At 44.1% G+C, this 22593-nt stretch overlaps 1 protein-coding gene across 1 annotated transcript in view; it reads left to right on the forward strand.

Annotated features, from left to right (window-relative positions):
• The window catches only part of Pkd2 (polycystin 2, transient receptor potential cation channel), a 43020-nt gene extending 21643 nt beyond the window's left edge, over nucleotides 1-21377 (forward strand). The window contains exons 7-15 of the mRNA XM_032916126.1: nucleotides 842-1009; nucleotides 3164-3345; nucleotides 4987-5107; nucleotides 11570-11668; nucleotides 14608-14729; nucleotides 14929-15046; nucleotides 15326-15489; nucleotides 18592-18739; nucleotides 19199-21377. Of these exons, the coding sequence (XP_032772017.1) occupies nucleotides 842-1009; nucleotides 3164-3345; nucleotides 4987-5107; nucleotides 11570-11668; nucleotides 14608-14729; nucleotides 14929-15046; nucleotides 15326-15489; nucleotides 18592-18739; nucleotides 19199-19435 (1359 nt within the window). The 3' untranslated portion in view covers nucleotides 19436-21377. The remainder of the gene's footprint in view (nucleotides 1-841; nucleotides 1010-3163; nucleotides 3346-4986; nucleotides 5108-11569; nucleotides 11669-14607; nucleotides 14730-14928; nucleotides 15047-15325; nucleotides 15490-18591; nucleotides 18740-19198) is intronic.
• The last annotated feature ends 1216 nt before the right edge of the window (nucleotides 21378-22593 follow it).

Consider the following 22593-nt stretch of genomic DNA (forward strand, 5'->3'; position numbering starts at 1 on the left):
CCTGGTGAAAATAAGTCATCTATTTGTAAAAGCTACCCTACCAGGCACCTGGCTGTGCTCCAGGCCTTAGAGACACAGGGACACACAGGACAGCCCAACCCTCTGTCCTCCTAAAGGTTGTGGTCTGGTGTGGGGAGGAACGTCTTATGTAGATAGAAATGAGAATTACAGAGAAAAATTCAGGGTGATTTTAACAACACACATATCCTTGAAAACTCTCTTCTCCTCTTGTTCCTTATTTTGGAAGAAAACAAGGAAAACCAATGTGATACTGTTTTGTGGTTGTTGTTGGTGTTTTGGGCTTTTTGTTTGTTCTTATATTTAAAACGTCTTGACTGAATGATAAATTATCTGGGCTTTGGATAAAAGATTATTGTTAGATTTGCTGACTTACCCCTCTCAGCCGAGTCTCAAACGTTTAGAGCATCCAAAACGGAAGGAAAAGAGAATTTGAGCTCTGGCCGGAGGCTCACCAGGAAGACTTCCTGCGGGGGCGGGGGCGGGGGCGGGGAGGGGTTGTCTGGCTCTTCAGCTGTGATTGGCAGCTGGGCAGAAGGCCTTCCCTTCTGAATTAGAGCTTGGTCTTGTGTAATCTTCTCTGTGTAGCCTGTGTATAATACCTGCACACGTGTACTCTGTTGATGTCTCTTCCTAAGGAAGTGTAGGCTGCAGGTCGTTCGCACATTTAGAGCTGCTGGCTGCTGGCTGCTGGCTGCTGCTGTCAGCTGAGTAACATCATCAGTCCTCTAATCAAACCACCAGTAGAAAAAAAATTAGACATTTCAAGGTAGATTGCCTATTCCTAGAGTGACGAGATGAATATAACTCTTTTGTCTTCCAGTTGTCCTTAGTAGCCATGATGATTAACATTTACCGGATGTCCAATGCTGAGGGGCTGCTACAATTTCTCGAAGATCAAAATTCTTTCCCCAACTTTGAGCATGTGGCATACTGGCAAATACAGTTCAACAATATAGCTGCCGTCATGGTATTTTTGGTCTGGATTAAGGTAACATGTCACATTCTTCATATATACATGCATTTATTATTATTATTATTATTATTATTATTATTATTATTATTATCAATCACACCAATCGTTGAAGACATAGATTCCCGCCAGTTGAAATGGCCAGATGAGGTTGCCGCATAGTTTACAGTCTCGTACCTGGTGGCTTCTGTAAACCTTCCCGTTGCTATGGATGAAACCACTTGCCTTTTGATCCGTGCATTTTGTTTAAAACATGTAGTAAAGTGTCCTGTCCTGTGGATCTGGGGATGCAGGCTACTCTAGAGATCACCATTTCATGTGATGTGCGTTAGCGTGTATGGGAAGGGAATTCAGAAAAAAGTCAGGCTACAAAAGAGATGGTGCAGCCGGAAGCACTTAATAAAAGGACTGCCTCTTCCTGGGAGGCCAGAGGAAGCCCCGCCCCACCACGGCTTCTTCAGAAGCTCATCTGAGCGGTTTCTTTCCCACTCGATCCCTGCATAGACCCGAGAGTATCTCAGGACACATCCCGAATTCTGGAGGTACAGAAAAGCTCAGTCATTTTGATGCAGTCCCCAAGTCAGGTTCTGTGGTTGTGCTGTGCAAACATAGCTCCCGATTCTGTGTACATTGTACGTTTAAATGAAGTTTAACATAACTAAAATTCACTTCCTCCACCCCAACAGTCACGTTCAATCTGAGTGTTGCTAAAGGCTACTACAGCAAGCTCTCAAAGGCAGCTTTCAGAGAAGGCTCCTACCCAACGGCTTATGTGCGTTCCTGAGTTGTTGACACTTGAAGCCCCCCCGAAAGCATGGACCCACATTAAGTTCTTCACATTCTCGTTCATTTATTGCTTTTTCAAGAGAGTCCGGCACCAACATCAAACGTTACCATAAAATTAGTAGGAGTTGGTGGAGTCGCTCAGGGGCAGAGACTTCATCTGGTACCTGTGAGACATTGGGGTCCATTCCAGCACTAAAGAATAAATGAGTGAATTAAAATTAGGAGTTCCATTAATAAGTAATAGTGATCATAACAACAGTTTACAAAAGACCACTAAGTGAGATTCTAGAGAGTTCTCTCGTAATGTGTAGCATGAGTTATTATTCATTGCTTTGCCTCCCAAAACATGACCATTGGCTTGTTCCAGGCAGGAACCGTGCCTGATACTCCTGTGTGCTCTGCGCACAGCCTTCTGCCGTGGTCTGCATCCGTTGTCCTGCCGCCTATGCTGTCAGCTATGGCCTCAGCTGCTGCACTTAGGTCCTTGTCCACGTGCTCAGTGGGCTTCACAGGCAGACTCAGCTGACTCCCAGTCTGGCTGGCGTCTGGGGATAAAAATACCAGGATTGAAGAAGTCATTGGATATAATTACAGTTTCCCATAGTTACCCCTACATAATGGTACTCCAGTAAATGACAGAGACGCACAAAAAAGTATTTTCTGATTTTATATTTTGCTAGTGTTCTTCCCCACCCCCATTTTAGTTTAACCCTCTTGGGGACATGATTACTTATTTATCAGTCACATTTAAACGTGTTTTCACTATATTATAACTGCAACTTAAGATGTGAACAAAATGGGGGTGGGAGCTTTGCCATACTCACCATTGAGGAAGGCACCTAGCGTGAGGTAGGAACGCAAGAAATAATTTACGTATTGCATTCCCAGCTCTGGGGACAGTAACTGCCTAGACTGCTCCACGTACTCAACAAATACGTTTGAAAGACAAGGTCGATATTCCGAGACTTGAAAGAGGCAAGAAGTCAAAGTCATTTTCCCTTACTTTCCTTCACTGTGATAAGTGTAAGTTACACAGGTCACTTTCACTGATTCGCTCGCACGCTTCAGAAGCGCGAAGCCCATGGCGTGGCGTAGTATCTGTCACCGCTGCGTCTTGCCAAACAATTTTCGTAATCCCAGTGGGAAATGCTGAGTCACCAACTTTGTATTGGAGTTCCTGTCCTGGTGAATTTGACTCTTCAGGGTGCCTCAAACCAATGGAGTCATACACTGTTTGAGGCTTTGCATCTGGGTATTTCACTTAGCTTTCAAAGTCCTTGTCAAGGCGCGTAGCCCATCCCACTCCCTCTTATGGTAGAAGAATTCCATTGTCTATGCAGACCTCCTTGTATCATCCACTCATACTGACCTTGTCTCCCTTTGCAGCTCTTCAAATTCATCAATTTCAATAGGACCATGAGCCAGCTCTCCACGACCATGTCCAGATGTGCCAAAGACCTCTTTGGCTTCACCATCATGTTCTTCATCATCTTCCTGGCATATGCCCAGTTGGCGTACCTTGTCTTTGGCACTCAGGTGGATGACTTCAGTACTTTCCAAGAGTGTATGTAAGTATCTATGGCTTGAAGAAGAGGCTTTCATACACGTGTGCGAAATCGTCCAATAGTAAAGTTTTAAAAGTTGTCTTAAAAATAAGTTTAATCTAGATGCGACTGTTCTTTATGGCAAGTTATTCTTCTTTTCGCTATTTGACTCATCCGCAAACATTTTCCTACAATAGAAAAGCAGATGTTTTGCGATGTTGATTCTTAGGGAAGCAGCATTTAAGTAGTGGGATGGAGTGGAATGGCTGTGGGAAAAACGCTAGTCCAAAGATCAAGATCTTTGCCACCTCCAGCTCGGGTGGGTTTTAAATGGCCAACTGCGGGAGGAGACGCACATGAATAGGATGCTTAGTCCTGGGTCCCACCTCCAGGCTTGTTCCTCCCTACCCCTACCCCTCATTCCCGACCTCAGGAAGCAATTTACCTGCATTTTCATGCCTGTTGAATATTGTTGCCTGTATCTTAGGTTTCAGCTTCTAGGAGATAAAACCTATTTCTAATATTGTAGAAGAAACTAAATCCGGTTCACAAATCTTTGTTTTTTTCCCCCCAGTGTTCCCAAATATAGCAAAGACAAAACCAAACTACTATATTCTGGATTATAGGTCTATGCCATTCACAAAGAAATGGCCAGGTGGGGGCTGGAGAGATGGCTCAGCGGTTAAGAGCACCCGACTGCTCTTCCAGAGGTCATGAGTTCAATTCCCAGCAACCACATGGTGGCTCACAACCATCTGTAAAGAGATCTGATGCCCTCTTCTGGTGTATCTGAAGACAGCTACAGTGTACTTTATATATAATAAATGAATAAATCTTTAAAAAAAAAAAAAAAAAAAAAATGGCCAGGTGATTAGGGAAACAGAAATTCTTAATTGTGGGAGTTAATGCGGCTTTGTAGGCAGGGATCCTCAGTTACTCTTGCTTATTGATGAAAGCTAGGAAGGGAAGTGATGTCACTGACAGCATCTAGCAGGAAGGGAAGTGATGTCACTGACAGCATCTAGCAGGAAGGGAAGTGATGTCACTGACAGCATCTAGCAGGAAGGGAAGTGATGTCATTGACAGCATCTAGCAGGAAGGGAAGTGATGTCACTGACAGCATCTAGCAGGAAGGGAAGTGATGTCACTGACAACATCTAGCAGGAAGGAAAGTGATGTCACTGACAGCATCTAGGAGGAAGGAAAGTGATGTCACTGACAACCTCTATGACCTCATGTTAAATGACTGAGAGTGCTGGTCCTTTGAACCCTACTATCTTTGAATCCTACTATTTTGGCCATCTTTCAAGTTATCATTGTTATTATTTAAAGATGTTTTCACTTCAGACCAAGCATGACTGTTATAAAGGTTTTAAGTTGCTAGGTTTTACCCAGATCATGTCTTCTTGCTATACAAATCATCTAATAGTCAGATTTACTATTAAGTAGAAATGGGTTAAATAATATGAAACCATACTATTATCCTAGAAGGCATCATCAGTTGACAATACAAGTAATGAGACTTTCCCAGAGATCAGTGTTTTAACTCTTTGGTGGTTCTCTCAGACTTCCCAAGCTATGCCAGCAGGCGAATCACCGTTAGTAAGCGCGTGTCCCCTGCGGACACTGTTTGCTTTTGGACTGTGTTCTGTTTTCTTTTCCTAGCTTCACTCAGTTCCGCATCATTTTGGGTGATATCAACTTCGCAGAGATCGAGGAAGCTAACCGAGTTTTGGGGCCACTTTATTTTACTACATTTGTGTTCTTTATGTTCTTCATTCTTTTGGTATGTATATATATATTTCTTTTACAGTGAGGTGATTTAAACTTTATGCTTGCAAATCACCACCTTTTCTTTTCTCTCATTCTTGACCACCCATCATTTCAAATAAACCTATGAAAAACAGAAAAAAAATGTTAATTCTAGAAAGTTTTTTTCATTGGTTTATAGTTTTAAGATAATTTATTTTCCCCATAGTCTTTCAATTATCTATGTATGTGTATCTAACGACTGTAAAAATAATTATAAAATATACAGATTCATCAAGTTCCCAAAATGGCGGTTTGCCTCAGTGGTAGGAAGTACCACCTCCTTCTGCATCACCGTGTCACTTTTTGCCTTCTTAGTGCCTTGCTAAAATATGACTTCCCATTTCTCTCTTTTCTTTGATAAAATAGGAACTAACAACTTAGAAATAGGATGTCAAGAGTTGTCGTTGGGCAAATTATGACATGTCAAGATTAAGATACTATTTCAACTTTTTCATAGTCCTCAGGCTATGTATTGCCTAAAAAACAAAACAAAACAAACAAACAAAAAAATCCTACATGTATTAAACTTAAAAGTAAATCTAACAGTCATTAGGAATTACTCCTAAGGATACATTTTAAAATACCTCGAGTCTCTTGATTTGGAACAACTGTTACCATTAGCTTTAAATGAAGTAAAATTTGAGTTGTTCTTGTCGTACATTCTACTTGTCCACAGAGAATGTGTGCAGTGAGGTTAGCTTAACTTGGGAGAAGGCATATTCCATCCAAATGCTATTTATTATCCTTCCAGATTTTCCTTTCTGAAAGTTTGAACAATTATATTTCAGTAACTTAGTGTCACATCTCCAAGGTCTACCCGTGTCCCTGTTTGGACAGATGGTGCTCACAAAGTGTTCGATAACTACTGCTAGGGTGAGAGGGACAGTGTGACCCTGCAAGTCCATTCATTCACACCCTGCTTTTTTGCCAATAGAGTGGCTAGGTGTTAACATGTCATTAACTGACCCCTTCCTCTTTTTTTTTTAATTGGATATTTTTTATTTACATTTCAAATGTTATTCCCTTTCCCGGTTTCCTGTCCATAAACCCCCATCCCATCCCCCCACCCCCTTCTTCTGTGATGGTGTCCCCCTCCCCACCCTGACATTCTCCTATACTGGGGGTGTCCAGCCTTGGCAGGACCAAGGGCTACTTCTCCCATTGGTGCCCTCTAAGGCCATCCTCTGCTAATATGCAGCTGGAGCCATGGATCCCTCCATGTGTACTCTTTGACCCCTTCCTCTTATGAATTAAGGGAAAGGCAGAATTGTCAGGTCTTTGATGCCCTCTGATGTGGTTAGTCCGGTGGGTTCTGCAGCACCGGGCTCTCTGCCACGATTTCTAAAAGCATGAAATATGTCCTGCTGCCAACTCTTCAGATGGCCTCTACCACCCATGAGGACACACAGCGATGGTTTGAAAAGCTCAACTAGGACAGGATCATCGTGCTGCACTAGGTGATGACTTCTAGCACCGAGGTTGTATAGAATCCTTTCCTTAAGTTAGACAGAAGAGCAGGAGAGAATTCTCAATTCTTGTCTTTAAGACTGCCTTTAAAGAACCTTTATCTGCCACTGTCTATGAATCTTCTTGGAAATCTCATAGAATCCACACTTTAATTCATGTGTAGTGGAGCACACCCCTGAGGGTTCATGTGTAGTGGAGCACACCCCTGAGGGTTCATGTGTAGTGGAGCACACCCCTGAGGGTTCATGTGTAGTGGAGCACACCCCTGAGGGTTTATGTGTAGTGGAGCACACCCCTGAGGGTTCATGTGTAGTGGAGCACCCTGAGGGTTCATGTGTAGTGGAGCACACCCCTGAGGGTTTATGTGTAGTGGAGCACACCCCTGAGGGTTCATGTGTAGTGGAGCACACCCCTGAGGGTTCATGTGTAGTGGAGCACACCCCTGAGGGTTTATGTGTAGTGGAGCACACCTGAGGGTTCATGTGTAGTGGAGCACACCCCTGAGGGTTCATGTGTAGTGGAGCACACCCCTGAGGGTTTATGTGTAGTGGAGCACACCCCTGAGGGTTCATGTGTAGTGGAGCACACCCCTGAGGGTTCATGTGTAGTGGAGCACACCCCTGAGGGTTCTGTGTAGTGGAGCACACCCCTGAGGGTTCATGTGTAGTGGAGCACACCCCTGAGGGTTCATGTGTAGTGGAGCACACCCCTGAGGGTTTATGTGTGTGGAGCACACCTGAGGGTTCATGTGTAGTGGAGCACACCCCTGAGGGTTCATGTGTACTGGAGCACACCCCTGAGGGTTCATGTGTAGAGGAGCACACCCCTGAGGGTTCATGTGTAGTGGAGCACACCCCGGAGGGTTTATGTGTAGTGGAGCACACCTGAGGGTTCATGTGTAGTGGAGCACACCCCTGAGGGTTCATGTGTAGTGGAGCACACCTGAGGGATCATGTGTAGTGGAGCACACCCCTGAGGGTTCATGTGTAGTGGAGCACACCCCTGAGGGTTCATGTGTAGTGGAGCACACCCCTGAGGGTTCATGTGTAGTGGAGCACACCCCTGAGGGTTCATGTGTAGTGGAGCACACCCCTGAGGGTTCATGTGTAGTGGAGAACACCCCTGAGGGTTTATGTTTTGTGGACACCTCTGAGGGGTAGTGGAGCACACCTGAGGGTTTATGTGTAGTGGAGCACACCCCTGAGGGTTCATGTGTAGTGGAGCACACCCCTGAGGGTTCATGTGTACTGGAGCACCCCCCTGAGGGTTCATGTGTATGTGTACTGGAGCACACCCCTGAGGGTTCATGTGTAGTGGAGCACCCTGAGGGTTCATGTGTGTAGTGGAGCACACCCCTGAGGGTTTATGTGTGTAGTGGAGCACCCTGAGGGTTCATGTGTGTGGAGCACACCCCTGAGGGTTTATGTGTAGTGGAGCACCCCTGAGGGTTTATATGTAGTGGAGCACTCCCCTGAGGGTTCATGTGTAGTGGAGCACACCCCGAGGGTTCATGTGTAGTGGAGGAGGGTTCATGTGTAGTGGAGCACACCCCTGAGGGTTTATGTGTAGTGGAGCACACCTGAGGGTTCATGTCTAGTGGAGCACACACCTGAGGGTTTATATTTAGTTTATGTTCTGCTGTAATTTCTGATATCCAATCCTAAACAATAGTCTTCCTTAATTGATAGAGATTTATATTTGCCACTGAATAAGAATCTTAATTTTCATTCATGAGTTACTGGATACACATTATCAGAGCCACTCTATTCTTATATAGATATTTTACATAATATGTAGTGTAGATTATAGTGTTTGTGCATTTGGTGATGTGTTACACAGCAGAGGGAGCTATGAAATGAGGGATAGGGCTTAGACTTCTCTGGTTTCACAAACTCATGGGGAAAGCAGGCATAGTTGAATATGCCTCTGTTAGTTAACCACTGTTACCAGATACAGACAGCACACTGAAAGTTGATCTGATTTACTTGCTGCAGTACTCTGAGGAGGTATTGCAATCTGATAGAACTTTCCATTACCACTGCGGAAGGGAATGTCAGGAAGAGTAACTAGACCTTTGTAAATGGCAGCAATTAGACCCCACATATTCGGACCTGGCTGAGCACAGCTTCGATTGTCCCATTAACCTGCATGCACAGTGTTTAAGGGAGGTCCTGTTACCTCTCCCATTTTATAAATGCAAAGCGAGGGGTTACAGAGATGGCTTGCTGGCTAAACTGCTTGCTGTCCAAGCCTGAGGGCTCAGGTGTGCATTTTCAGCCTTCGCGTAAATGTGGCTCAGTCAAGGCAGCCAGCATAGAATCCCAGTGCTCAGGAGGTGGAGGTGGGTTCCCTTGAACCAATTGGCTAGCTAAGCTAGCTTACGAGGGCGCTCTGGGTTCAAGTGAAAGATCCGGTATTGATACATAGGTGGAGGGAGAAGTGAGTGGGGAAGGCATCCTGTGGTTGTCATGCATACCTGCAGGGGTGAGCTCCACACATACCTGCAGGGGTGAGCTCCACACATACCTGCAGGGGTGAGCTCCACACATACCTGCAGGGGTGAGCGCACACATACCTGCAGGGGTGAGCTCCACACATACCTGCAGGGGTGAGCTCCACCCATACCTGCAGGGGTGAGCTCCACACATACCTGCAGGGGTGAGCTCCACACATACCTGCAGGGGTGAGCTCCACACATACCTGCAGGGGTGAGCTCCACACATACCTGCAGGGGTGAGCTCCACACATACCTGCAGGGGTGAGCTCCACACATACCTGCAGGGGTGAGCTCCACACATACCTGCAGGGGTGAGCTCCACACATACCTGCAGGGGTGAGCTCCACACATACCTGCAGGGGTGAGCTCTACATATACCTGCAAGGGTGAGCTCCACACATACCTGCAGGGGTGAGCTCCACACATACCTGCAGGGGTGAGCTCCACACATACCTGAAAGGGTGGGCACACAAGGGCCCCCTCCATATACACACACATGAAAAGAAAATAAATGCAAAACAAATTTTTAACAAATGGAACAGACAATCCCAGCACTCACAGGCTATGCCAGGTGTGTTTTTGAGACCATATAGGGGAAGCACTATTAAAAAAAGAAAGAAAGAAAAAAAGACACTTGTATTATATTATAATCTCAAAAAATAAAGATAATTATATTTTTAAAAAGTCAAACAAGGTCTTGGGAGATGGCTTACTGGGGAAGAATGATCATCGCTCTGCACGCGTGAGCACCTGAGTTTGACTCTCCAGCAGTCAACAAAATGCGTCTGCCTCTGCCTGTAGAACACCCGGCACCCAGACAGGGGTGTGCACAAGTAGATTACTGGATCTTGTTCCTTAGCCAATGAATGAGCCTCAGGTTTACTGGGATCCTGTCTCAAGGCAGTAAGAGGGAGACAATAGAAAAGGCACTTGCTTTGGCCTTTGCTTGTGCACTTAATATTACACACAGCCACACACGTGCATTCAACACAACACATGCAGGTTATTGTAGCCAGGACCATGTTTGTGAAGAACGTAAGAGACAGAAGCCTGACTGACTCCTAGCTCTTGTCTCGATGGAGAAAGAGTTACAAGGCAGGACCCATAAGGAACTGTGTGGAAGTTTATCATAGAGGAAGAGTATGCACTTCAAGGGTGATCTCAGGTTTCTCGAGAGAGTCCCACATTTTAGGCTTTTCTTACTAGGTTTTCTATAACTCTGGGAGTTGCGATTGAAGGTTACACAGGTACGAGGTTCAGCTGACATGACTAGCAATCTTTCATTTCTTTGCGGTGTGAGTGAGGGTTCAGGTTGGAAGGTCTGACGTGAAGGCTACAGTTGAAGTTGCTTTAACAGGTTGGACGTTGTCGAGCCCAGCTATGTATTACAAACAGTATGAGGTGGAGAGACTGGGGTTCTGTTGGTTTTCTTCATCTCTTTCGGGATTTATTTGCTTGCTCTTTCCTTCGACCTCTTCCGGTCTCCTGGCAATTCCCACGATCTCTCTCCGGTAGCACCGAGACGAGAACCCAAGTCTGATAGACTCTAAAGTCTTTATCTTTTCCACAAATATCCTGCCTGATCTTTACACTGGGCTTACTCTATGTCTACTTGCTGAAGTCATTGGAGTTCTTTAGAATACATTCTGTGTACTTCACGTGTGAATCAACAAACTTGGGAAGAAAAGTTAAATTAAATCGATTGTAAAAACTTGAATAGCTCTTTAGAGTTCTGCACAATAACTTAAAGTTTAAAAGCAGAAAACAGCAACAATAATAATTCTACCATCTTATATAAATACATTAATACATTGTTGCTTTTTATTGTCTCTTTGCAAAATATGTCATAAAATGCATTCCAGCCGCTGTGATAAAACGCTTTGAACAAGAGTGACATGGAGAAGAAAGGGTTTATCTGCTTACACCTTACAGCCCATTCTCATAGTCAGCACAGGAGACCAAAGGCCAGAATCGAGGCAGGAAAATGGAAGCAGGAACTGAGGCAGAGACCCTAGAGGAGTGGGACAGCTTACTGGCTTGTTCCCTTGGCTTCCCAGAATGCTTTCGTAAACAACCCAGGTCATTGTCCCCAGTGGTGGTACCGCCCACAGTGGGCTGGACCCTCTCAAGCCAATCATCAACCCAGGACCGTGTGCCCAGGGGTGGTACCGCCCACAGTGGGCGGGACCCACAGAGTTGCTATAGAGGCAGATTGTCATTTGAGGTTCGCTCTTCCCAAGTGACTCTACTTGTATTCACTTGGCACAACTAAGCAGCTCAAGACGGCTCTATAAATGAAACTTCCTTTGGTCTGACTTAGTGGAGAAAACATTGCTTCTGGGAATGAGAGCAAAACTTAATTAACGGCTTCATAATTACTGAGATTGGATAAAGTGAGGAACAAAAGGCACGCCTCAATTATTATATTGCTACCAAAGTGTATTTGAATTTCATCCTTTGATTTACACACAGAACATGTTTCTGGCAATCATCAATGATTCCTACTCTGAGGTGAAATCGGATCTGGCCCAGCAGAAAGCAGAAATGGAACTCTCAGACCTTATCAGAAAGGTAGGCTATACCCTAATTCCCACAGTTTTATGTAGTGGTGTGTGTGTGTGTCTGTCTGTCTGTATGTATGTCTGTATGTATATTATATATAATATATATTATATATATTATTTTATATATTTTAATCAGTTCACCAAATCAGTGTTGATTCCTTGAAGTTATTTGAAGGGTAGGTTGCTTTATTTCAGAAATAATTGAAATGTTTTCTTTGGTGGCTAGGCCTTAAATCCTGAGGGTCCTTTTACGGTCTGAATTAGATTCTAGAATAAGCTTTTTGGTTCTTACTCAGTGCTCTGGAGTCCTATGTAACTGTCCAACAAACTGTAAGGGTCTCACTTCTATTCCCAGCTCTTCTATCTCAGCGACTCCCCTCTTACCCCCATCCTTCTGTGAGAGCTGTAAAAACCAAAGGAAAAGCTTCTGGATCAAGGCCACAGCTTGTGGTGCCTAAGAATGTCTTTCACACCTTCTCAACAAGTGTGAAATCATTATTGTGAGCTGGAAGGGCAGGGTAGGGAAGTGCTTTGTTCTCACCTTGGCTTCATTTGTCTTAAGTCTAAAACTAACATAAAAATGGGTGAGTAATATAAATACACAGGATGCCCCTCTCATTGCATAAGGTAGGATCGCCAGCTCCTTTACCACTTTTCTGTTCAAGCCTAAGCCCCCTTGTCTGTGAATTTTGTTTTAGTCCTTTGGTTGAGCCTTGGATTCTTGTCATCTAGGATTCGGCACCACAGTTGACGGTGTTTTACAACTTCGTATTGTGTACATAAGCACTTCGTACAGCAGAGTTTTTATATTCACAAAATTTAGTCACTACGTTATTTCATATAGCATCAGGCCTTGGACAACAGGGCTCAAATTCGTTTGGTCATAAAATACCGTGGGCAACAGGAAGCACCAAGTCCACTGTTGGCTGCGTAGTCCACAGATTACCACTAAGTGACTTGTGTCTTACCCAGTGGCCAGTTCTGAGCGACCCTTCGCTCTTTTGCTGTTTGGTGGTTCAACATCTCCTCTTCGGTTCCGACACCACCAAGCACTTAGTGTTGCTCTCTCGTTTCCCCTGAGAAGCCACGTAATTTGTTTTTTAATGACTAGGGGAGGTGGAGAGGCGCTCGCCACTTTCCCAGAGGATTTGAGTTTGGTTCTCAGAACCCTCCTGGGTGCTCACAGCCGATTGTAATTCCAGCTCAGAGATCCTGAGACCCTCTTCTAGCCTCTACCACCACTCACACGCACTTGTCCTTGCACAGGGTTGCCCACACATAAACAAAAGTGATGCTTTTTTAGAAGTAGAAGAATAAAAACCTTGGCTAAGATAAAGAGAACGGGCCAGCAGAGGTAAACACAGAGCAGAGAAACGAGGACGTGAAGGAGTGGGGATTGGTAGGAGAAAGACCTGACTGTGGGAAAGGAGTCCCAGCCCCCGTCTGACGGAGTCAGGTAAACAGCTAAAACGACCTGGTGAAGATCGGTGTATCACAAAATAAAGAAAGCACATTATGATGAAAACATGCTGGAGAGAGAATTACCTTTGCAAATAAATATTAGGTTAACTCCGGAGGGGTCTCTTAGTAACTGTCCCATGTCTGTGAAGGGACAGCATGACCAAGGAAACTAGCAGAAAAGCATTTCATTGGGGCTTGCTTACAGTTTCATAGGGTGAGTTTATGATCATCACTGTGGGGAATGTGACAGCAGATGGCAGCAGACGGCAGGCAGACAGGCAGGGCAGACAGACAGGGGAGGCAGGCAGGGCACTGGAGCAGGAGCTGAGAGCTCGTCATCTTACCAGCTAGTCAGCCTTAGAAGAGAGACTGAGAACTGCGTGAGCTTCTACCTATGTCTATCTACCCCCCAGTGACACGCCAACAAGGCCATGCCAAATAGAGAGGTAACTGTCCTCCCCAGATAGTTTCACCAAGTGTGGACTAAGCGTTTAAATACATGATACAATGGAAGCCATTCTCATTCAAACAGAGGGATGCTTTTCAATGAGAAACGAGAAAAAGAAAACATGTTAGGAGCTGATCCCTTTGTGGGGAGGGTATGATAATTCGCCAACATAGAGCAAGTATGCTCAGCTCCCATTGAATCGAGGTGACAGCGTCATAGAAGACAAGCCGAGTTCACAATTCTGGATATGTTTACAAAGAAGTTAAACACTTTCATTTCCCCAGCTCTTAGTGGTTTAAGTTTCCACGCACTCAGTAAATATTGGGCTTGGTTTTATGTTTCTGCGAATGTGTAATTCATAACCATGGGGATTTTTTAAAGTGTTTTAATAAGGAAATTAAAGGTCATAAAACAACCGATTTAGCTCTTGATTATTCTGTTCACTCTGCACAATTTCAACCTGATAGCCCTGCTTACCATACAAAGCAAGATGTCTCTGCCTTGCTTCTTCTGTCCTGAGCACGAAGCCTGTACTCGCAGTGACTGGCAGGAACTCTATCTCTGACGAATTTCCTCAGGCTTGCCTCTAATTTCTTAAAAGTGCTCAGCGTGATTTCACAGAGTTTCAGAAATGTTTCTTTCTATTCTACGGAAACTAAAGGACCCAATGCTGCTGTTCTTTCCTCTGTATTCCGGGGAGCAAACAGCTATGGAGTTCATAGTGGGCTACAAAGAGATATGTATGTATCCCTTTATATTTCAAGTGTCAATTATAACTTCAAATGTAAACCTGCATATGTTAACCTATGGAAGAGGCTCTTAGCTCCCGATTTATTGAAAGACTCTAGTTTTCTTCGGGTTTTGTAACACACTGAGATTACATTCGTTACTTTCACCAATTCATTGTCCCTGAATAGCCACCATCCACCAAGCGCCGAACTTTCAATAGTTCCACCGTAACCGAAAGACCAAACCCAAAAGGGGGATAAACAAAAACCATGCCGTTTGTGTTTCTTTCCTTCCTCTTTTTCCAATAGGGCTGCCAAAAAGCACTGGTCAAACTAAAACTTAAAAGAAACACAGTAGACGCCATTTCAGAGAGTCTCCGGCAAGGTGGCGGCAAGCTAAACTTTGATGAACTTCGGCAAGACCTGAAAGGGTGAGGGCCATGTGCTAATTCTCGGTGATGAGAGGGTGTTTCGGGCCCCAAGGACTGGTAGAACAATGTCTTTCATTTGGGGAAATGGGTATTTTTCTGGAGCACGCCCTATGTCTCCCTCCCGCATTCTGATGTTTCAGTGTTAGGGCTGGACCACAGGCAGAATAAAGTCACTTCATTCTCTCAAGTTCTCTTTCAGGAAGGGCCACACGGACGCAGAGATCGAGGCCATATTCACTAAATACGACCAGGACGGCGACCAGGAACTGACCGAGCGTGAGCATCAACAGATGAGAGATGACTTGGAGAAAGAGAGGGTGAGTGGTTTAAGGGGCGGCTGGACTCAGCATCTCTGTGTATTAGTCCTTCCTCTCCTCTCTCCCCTACACCCTCAGCCCACACAGCAGGAGCCCACTTGCTCACCTGGCTTACTCATGCAGGTTATAACGTCAATTAGTATAACATGTTGTCAATTCATAAAAAATGTATAGTCCTGATTATGAGCACCCCATTTTCTGCCTGCCCAAGACCTTAGTAAAAATTTCTGTGAGTTCTTGGTCTATCTGTCCCTCACTGGAAGACCCCATGTTCTTCAGGAGGACCTAGACTTGGAACACAGCTCTTTACCACGTCCCATGAGCAGCAGAAGTTTCCCCAGAAGCCTGGATGACTCTGAGGAGGAAGATGATGAAGACAGTGGCCATAGTTCCAGGAGGAGGGGAAGCATCTCCAGCGGGGTTTCCTATGAGGAGTTCCAAGTGTAAGTACAAACGTTTCCCCCAGGTTTGTGCTGACCGGGGTCAAAATGAGATGACACGGCTTCTCTTGATGTTAGCCGTCTACTTCTTTTCATGACTAATATCATTTCTTTCAAATAAGTTCTATGGTATCTTTCATTCTGGAAATGATCTCCATGTTAAGAAGTTAGGGAAGCAGAGAAACATTACCATCCTCTATGTTCCCTCCAGCCAAAATTGTCTTAACAAATCTGAGAGCCCTCGTCACCATGTGTGTTGGTGTTTTTATATGTCTTGCAACCTCTGTCATTGAGGACAGTGTTATTCTGCCACTGCTCAGTCTGTCAGTCCCTCGTCTCCTGTTTCTGTGTTGATTTTATGCCTGTCTCTAGCATGTAATAATTAAAAATCAATCCACGCTATTGCCAACAACTCTGGCTGCCACCCCCATGGCTATCCCCATGCAGCAGTCTGCAGAACTTCTCACAGAGCAGTTAGCTTGCTGCTGAATTGCTCTATCTTCCCAGCCGTCCGACCCCTGAGGCTAGCTGCTTGCCAAACTGCTCAGCACTCCCAAATGTTCACAGCTACCTGGGGGCACACCCTCGCCAACCCACACACTGCAGTTACCTTTCCCCTGGAGCTCAGTTGAAATGGAAAACAATCTGAGTTTAGAATCAACAGATAACACACTCACTGGGTGCGGAATCTATTGTCCTAAACTCAGTAACTATTCTATGTTAGAAATCTTCTGGCTGCAGATCCTGGTGGATCCAGCTACCAGATCTAACAATCCCCGGCCCACATTTTGCCTGCTTTCGCTTCCCTCACCATCCAAAAGGAAGTGCCCTCCTCCTGTGTTCCCTCTTCCTCTCTAAGACCGGGAAGGCCCACCTCCTCCTTGCTCAGTGATTGGCTTCTTGTCATCTCTATTATCTAATCAATTAATTAGAGAGAATTCTGCTACACCTGTTTACTTGTTTTTGAAAGTGAGGTAATCATATCTATATATCTAATAAGTTATTCATTTATGCCATTAATTCTAAAAGGTTCTGTTTAGAGCAATTTGAAGCTGTTTGCTACATACATGTTCGTAGCAAGTCTAATAAATTAGGCCTCCTGTCGGTATGAAATGTTTTCTTTTAAATACATTTTTGTCTAATATTACTGTAGGTATTCCGTTCCTCACAGCTATAATTTGCATGATATTAACATCATCGTCCTTTTATTTTTAACGTCTTGTGTCTTTAATTATAAAATATGTGTCATGTAGGGTTTAGTGAGGTGGCTCAGTGGCTAGAGGTGCCGAGGACCTGAGTGTGAGCCTCAGGACTCACATGGTGCAGGGAGAGAGCCCAATGGCCGTAGATTGTCCTTTGATCTCCACACATGCTCCCCAGCATGCACAAGCACGCAGTAAATAAATAATTTCTAAAGACTAGGCCATGGTAGCCTCATAGAGTTGGATCTCCTTCGGAAATTGCTGTTTTGGTTAGATTGTTTCGCTGTTTGCAGTTTGTCATTATCGATACACTTGCATTTATATCTGCTTTCTGGAGTCATTTGTACTTAAGAGATAGAGAAATATTATGCCTGATTATGTTTGCTCTCTTTTTTGTTCTTTCTGTTCATATTATGTATATTTGTGTACACGTTATGCTATTCTAACCATCACCGTCTTCAAATTTGTTCTCTGGATTCAGGTTACCACTCAATATAATTTCAGACCCCCCCAGTAAAACTTAACCGTCCTCCACCTCCTTCACCGAGGAGCTGTCAAATATATTATGTTTCTGTTACAGGTCCAACGATCTTGTTATGTTCAGGTCTTACACGGCTGCTTCTTAACCGTGAAGGAAGAAATAAGTGGTTCATATTCTCTTTACACTCAGTAGCTACCTTTATTGGTGTTCATTTAAAAAAAAAATCAGTATTCTGCTGACTGTCATTATGCTTTGAGCCTGAAAGCTTTCCTTAGGGACTTCCCATAAAGACATCTCCAGCAGCGGATTCTCTCCAGCTTTCTTTACTCGAGCATATTTTATTTCACTCTCCTTTCCTTCGATATGTCTGATGAGAACGTAGCTCAGGCTGATTCTAGGAACATTACAGATCAACGTTTTCTCGGTGCTGTCATTTCCTCTGCCTTTCTCTCTCTCTCTCTACACTTTCACCGTGTGTGTCCAGATGTGCATCTCTGAGCTGGTTCTGCCTGCAGTTTTATGAGTGTCTCGGATTTGCGAAGTTTCTCAGCAAACATTATTCGAAGAAATATAGTTCAGGCATTTTTTAAATGCCACAGGTTCTCACTTTTCTTTAGTTGTCTTTCTGATTAGTGATTTTCATCTGTCATGTGGTCTCAAAATTTCTATACCTTTGAAAGGACTGAGGTTTTAAAAAATAGTTTTGAACCGCTATCCTTATACTGTCGTTTGAGAGCTGAGAGTGGTCTCCAGGGCAGACAGCCAGTGGTCGAATACTGGCCCAGCTTGTTCAGCAGCTTTCTTCAACCACTAGGGTCACAGAGAGAGGAGCCTGGCAGGGAGAGTTCAAATTGTTGCCAGTTGACATGTTTAAGGCTTTTAAAAATGCTTTTATTCAAAATAATGAGATGAAAAAGAGCACACTACTAACATTAGTATTATTTATTTACAACTATTTCATGAAACATTATGACACAGTACAATTTGTATTGTATCTATGAGCTATAATTTATTTAAAAGAGTTCCTGCTGGGTGTTTAGCGTAGCTACTGTTCAGTTTTGCGGTATTAAAAAGCAGCTTCATGTATGTGATTATGTGGCATGTATTGTGACTGTGTTTGTAGGACAAAATTACATGCGTGGATTTCCTCTAGAAGTTTTCTTAAAAACGGTACTTGTGACTAAAGGTTGGATGTAGATCTTTAAGGCTTTAGACACAATTTTATTGACAAAAAGAATGGGGGCCATGGCCCCTACCAGCAGCCTGTAAGTTTGCCTCTCTAAGCCTTGTGAACGCTATAAAGAGTGTTTCTGATTATCCTGTTGGTTAAGAAGGAACTCTGGTAGCTTATCCATTGGAAAAACCAGGTGGGCTGAGAAGACAGAGACTGTGACGGGCTCTGCTCACTGTCGCCCCCTGCAGACTGGTGAGACGCGTGGACCGCATGGAGCACTCCATCGGCAGCATCGTGTCCAAGATCGATGCCGTGATTGTCAAGCTTGAGATCATGGAGCGGGCCAAGGTGAAGAGACGAGAGGTGTTAGGAAGGCTGCTGGATGGAGTGGCTGAGGTAAGCAGTCTCGAGCTTAAGCTGACAGGCGGACACCCATGACAGAAGTATTTACCCATGACACTTTTTAATTGGAAGTATTGAAGAGTAAAGACTATTTAAAGTTACATAGTTACAAATTATACTTAATATTAACATAACATTAGTGTACTAAAAGTTACGAATATTGCTTTTGTTCACGTTTATTTTCAGATTTTTTCCACCAGTGAGCATAAAGGTAGCCATCGTATTTTGTAACTATTAATCCCATGCTTTTCTTCCTCCATTTGTAGCCTCAGATCAAATAATAATCAGGAGGCCTGACTCGTGGTTCCCCTCCCTCTGAGAGCGCTGCCATACAGCTGAGGGAACAGTCATTCCACTGGCTCAGAACTGATACTGTTTACTTTGCTATCTGCAGTCTTACATAACTATAGCTCATTTCAGCTAAAATGTCTAACCCCTTAAATCCCTTGTCAGGATGCGCGCCTGGGTCGGGACAGTGAGATCCACAGGGAGCAGATGGAGCGCCTGGTGCGGGAAGAGCTGGAGCGCTGGGAATCGGATGACGCAGCTTCACAGTCAGGTCATGGTCTAGGCACACAAGTGGGACTCGGTGGCCAGCCGCACCCCAGAAGCTCCCGGCCCCCTTCCTCCCAGTCTGCAGAGGGCCTGGAAGGCGGAGGTGGAAACGGAAGTACCAACGCGCATGCGTAACAATCCACACGTGTTTGTCCCTGAGACACGGAGAGGTGGTTGTCCGGTATGGTAGTGACAAGTTCGGTATTTATATACCCCGGCTGCATTGTGATGCTGGTCTTTGTGACCAATTGTTATAATTTTCTGCACTTTAATTTATTTTACGTAAACTTAACCCGTGGTTCGAGGAAGGTCGTTTTACTTTTTTCTCATATGAGAAATATAGATGTAAATATTGAGTTCAGAAAGAAGAAAACTTTGAAAGTATACTGAGTTGCTGCCCTACCCGAGTCTATTTGGAAGTTAGGGGAGAAGCGTCACTAGCCTAAGTTTGTGAGGAGCCGCCACAGTCAGCAGCGGCAGGCAGTGCAGTGAGACATGCTAAGGAAAAGCATGGCATTTCTATCCATGGAGGTGCACCTCGGAGCTTACTACATACCAGTCTTCTAAGGAAGGAGTCGTATTTCAGCAACCTTACTGGGGTGCAGAGAATGGATATGTATGTAGCCATTGTGCTAAAATGTTTATGAATGGCTGAGACAGATAGATGCTAAGCGTATCATTTAATTTTTGTGTGATTTAGCTTTTGCTTGAAATTCGGCAAGGAAAGCCCCAAAGATAAACTGAAGGATAAAATGTAGGATTGGAAGAGGCCTTCGATTCCTAGTTTGACTTTTCAATTATTTGTTAGCATAGAAATTTCTGCATTTTTTCTTTCTCACATCTCATTTTCAACCAAATTTAATATTAAAATAGCTAATAAGCCAGACATACACTGAATATTTTGGTACGCAATGAAAGTTTTAACTCAGCAAACATATACACGCGAAACAGTGTTTTAAGGAAGTTTTGAAGCACGTAAAAGCCCTGTAAAAGTAAAGGCTTGGTTTGTGCTGTATCTAGAATATAGTTCTCAAATATTCTTAATCTTGTATTTCAGAATGAAATCATATACCACAAATTCAGCTCATTTTTATGCGAGGAGCCTTTGGTATTAAGGGTTTATCTATTTGCAGAAGGGATCAGCTAAAAGTTGACTATCAGCGATAGTTTTCATTAAGAGAGGGTCTCACTAAATTTATAGGAGAAATCTATTTCTTCGTATCATTTTTTTGGTCCGTCAAAGACAGGTTTTCACTATATAATCCTGACTTGCCTGGAACTAACTGTGTAACCTAGGCTGGGCTCAGACTCACAGGGGTCCACCGGCTCTCGGCCTCTTAAGTGCTGGGATTAAGAGCCTGTGTGACCACCAGTTGTTGAGTAACTTGGCCCTTAGTCAGCAAGGGGATCAGAAGAAGCAAAGCCAAGCTGGTAGAGAAGCCAGAGGTAGAGAACAAGTAGAAGAGAATCCTGGACTTAGTGCTGTCCTTTAAATTCACAAGAGTTCATTGTTTTCCTAGAACATAGCAAACCTCCAGCTAACTGCTGAGCGGACAGGTTACCTTCTGCAGGAGCGAGGCGTGCCATGGTTCCCCGATTCTGAGGGCTCCATGCCAACCATTCTCTTTTGAGTATGCTACGCTAGCTTTTTTCTCCCTAGGTGTTAGATTTTGCATTCCAGGGGTATCATTGTGTGTATGTATTTATGTATGCGTACTGTGCTGTTACAAGTAAACAAACTTCAATTTGAAGTGCACTCAATATGTGGTATCCATATGTATCGACCATGTGCCATATATCTACTATGGTCACTAGCACGTCTTTAATGATGCTTGTTATTACACCATCGCTTCTTTTTCATTCAACTTGCAGAACTTTTGTAGAATTCTTTTTTTTCCCTTTACATATAAGTTCATATATTTTTCTACTTCAGTCCTGTGAAGCTTATCCCCAATCACTTTTCTATGTCTCCCCTCTGTAATGAGTATAGTTATTACATATACAAGATTCTTTTGACAATCAACAATTTCTTAACTGTAATAATGTGTACATTACTTAATAAAGACTTGACATGCTACCATGGTGTAAATACACCTTTGTTTCCATAAAAGAAGCCTGCCTTTTATCATAGCATAAGCCCTGGAAAAGCACCTTACTTTCTGTGTCATGGAATGATCCAAGTAACACATTTATATGTTTTTTACACTAAATGTAAATTTTTAGACTCCCAGTTAACCTGACATACATGGTCCTTTTTTTTCTTTTTTCTCATTACAGAAGTATAACCTGGGACAAAGACTCCAGGACAGGGGGACAGTTGGGACATGTAGGTAACAGGAATGAGGAAGACAGGAAGGGGGAAGCATTAGTAAAGGGCGTGGTAGCGCACTGTTAACATGGTTGGCTGCTGGAACACTGAGACTCTGAGACATGGTTCGAAGTGCACACTCATTGACTCTACCCTCCAATAACGTGAGGACAAACTTGTAACCCTGAGAGCTGAAAATCAGTAGGCACACCCCACAGGGATGCACCAGAAGGCATTTTCCTAGGATATGTAATAGGCATAATCACGCATGGTTCACATCCGTGTACTTCCATTTCCCCAAGACACAATGCAGAAAACGAGTGGACTTGTTTCCCGTGTACAGCGTGAGTCAGTCACCTGTACAGTGGAGGGGAAAGTAGCCCTTATCTTAGTTACGTTTCTACTGCTATGGTAGCATAGATAACACGACCCTGGCAACTTATAAAGAGTTTATTGGTACCTACAGAGGATGAGCCCGTGACCATCATGGTGAGGTGTATGGCATCAAGCAGGTAGACGTGGCGGTGAAGCAGTAGCTCAGAGCTTCCATCTGCTTGGTAAACATGAGACAGAGAGCTAACTGGGAATGGTGTGTGCTTCGGACACCTCAAAGATCACCCCAGTGACATATCTTGTCCAATATGGTAACAACTCCTAATCCTTCCGAAAGTTCTACCAACTGGGGACCATATACAGGAAACCATGTGTGTTCCATATTGCTCACAAAGCTAAAAGTTAATCTGCCATGACTCAGCTCCACTCCTCCACACATGGCCAAAGGACACCCTCCTACCGATGCTTGCCTAGCAATGTCCATTTGCTGCTCTATTCACAGTAGCTAAGTGTGAACACCCTAAACGCCCTGCAAGCGATGGGCAGCAATGCAGATGTGGTGCAGGCTCACAAAGGGATGATATCCGTCTGTGAGGAAAACGACATCATGGAATTTGCAGGTAAGTGTAGCTCTCCCCAGGCGGCAGGCATG

This window comes from Rattus rattus, chromosome 11 (assembly GCF_011064425.1).
Source record: "Rattus rattus isolate New Zealand chromosome 11, Rrattus_CSIRO_v1, whole genome shotgun sequence".
NCBI classification, from domain to species: Eukaryota; Metazoa; Chordata; class Mammalia; order Rodentia; family Muridae; genus Rattus; species Rattus rattus.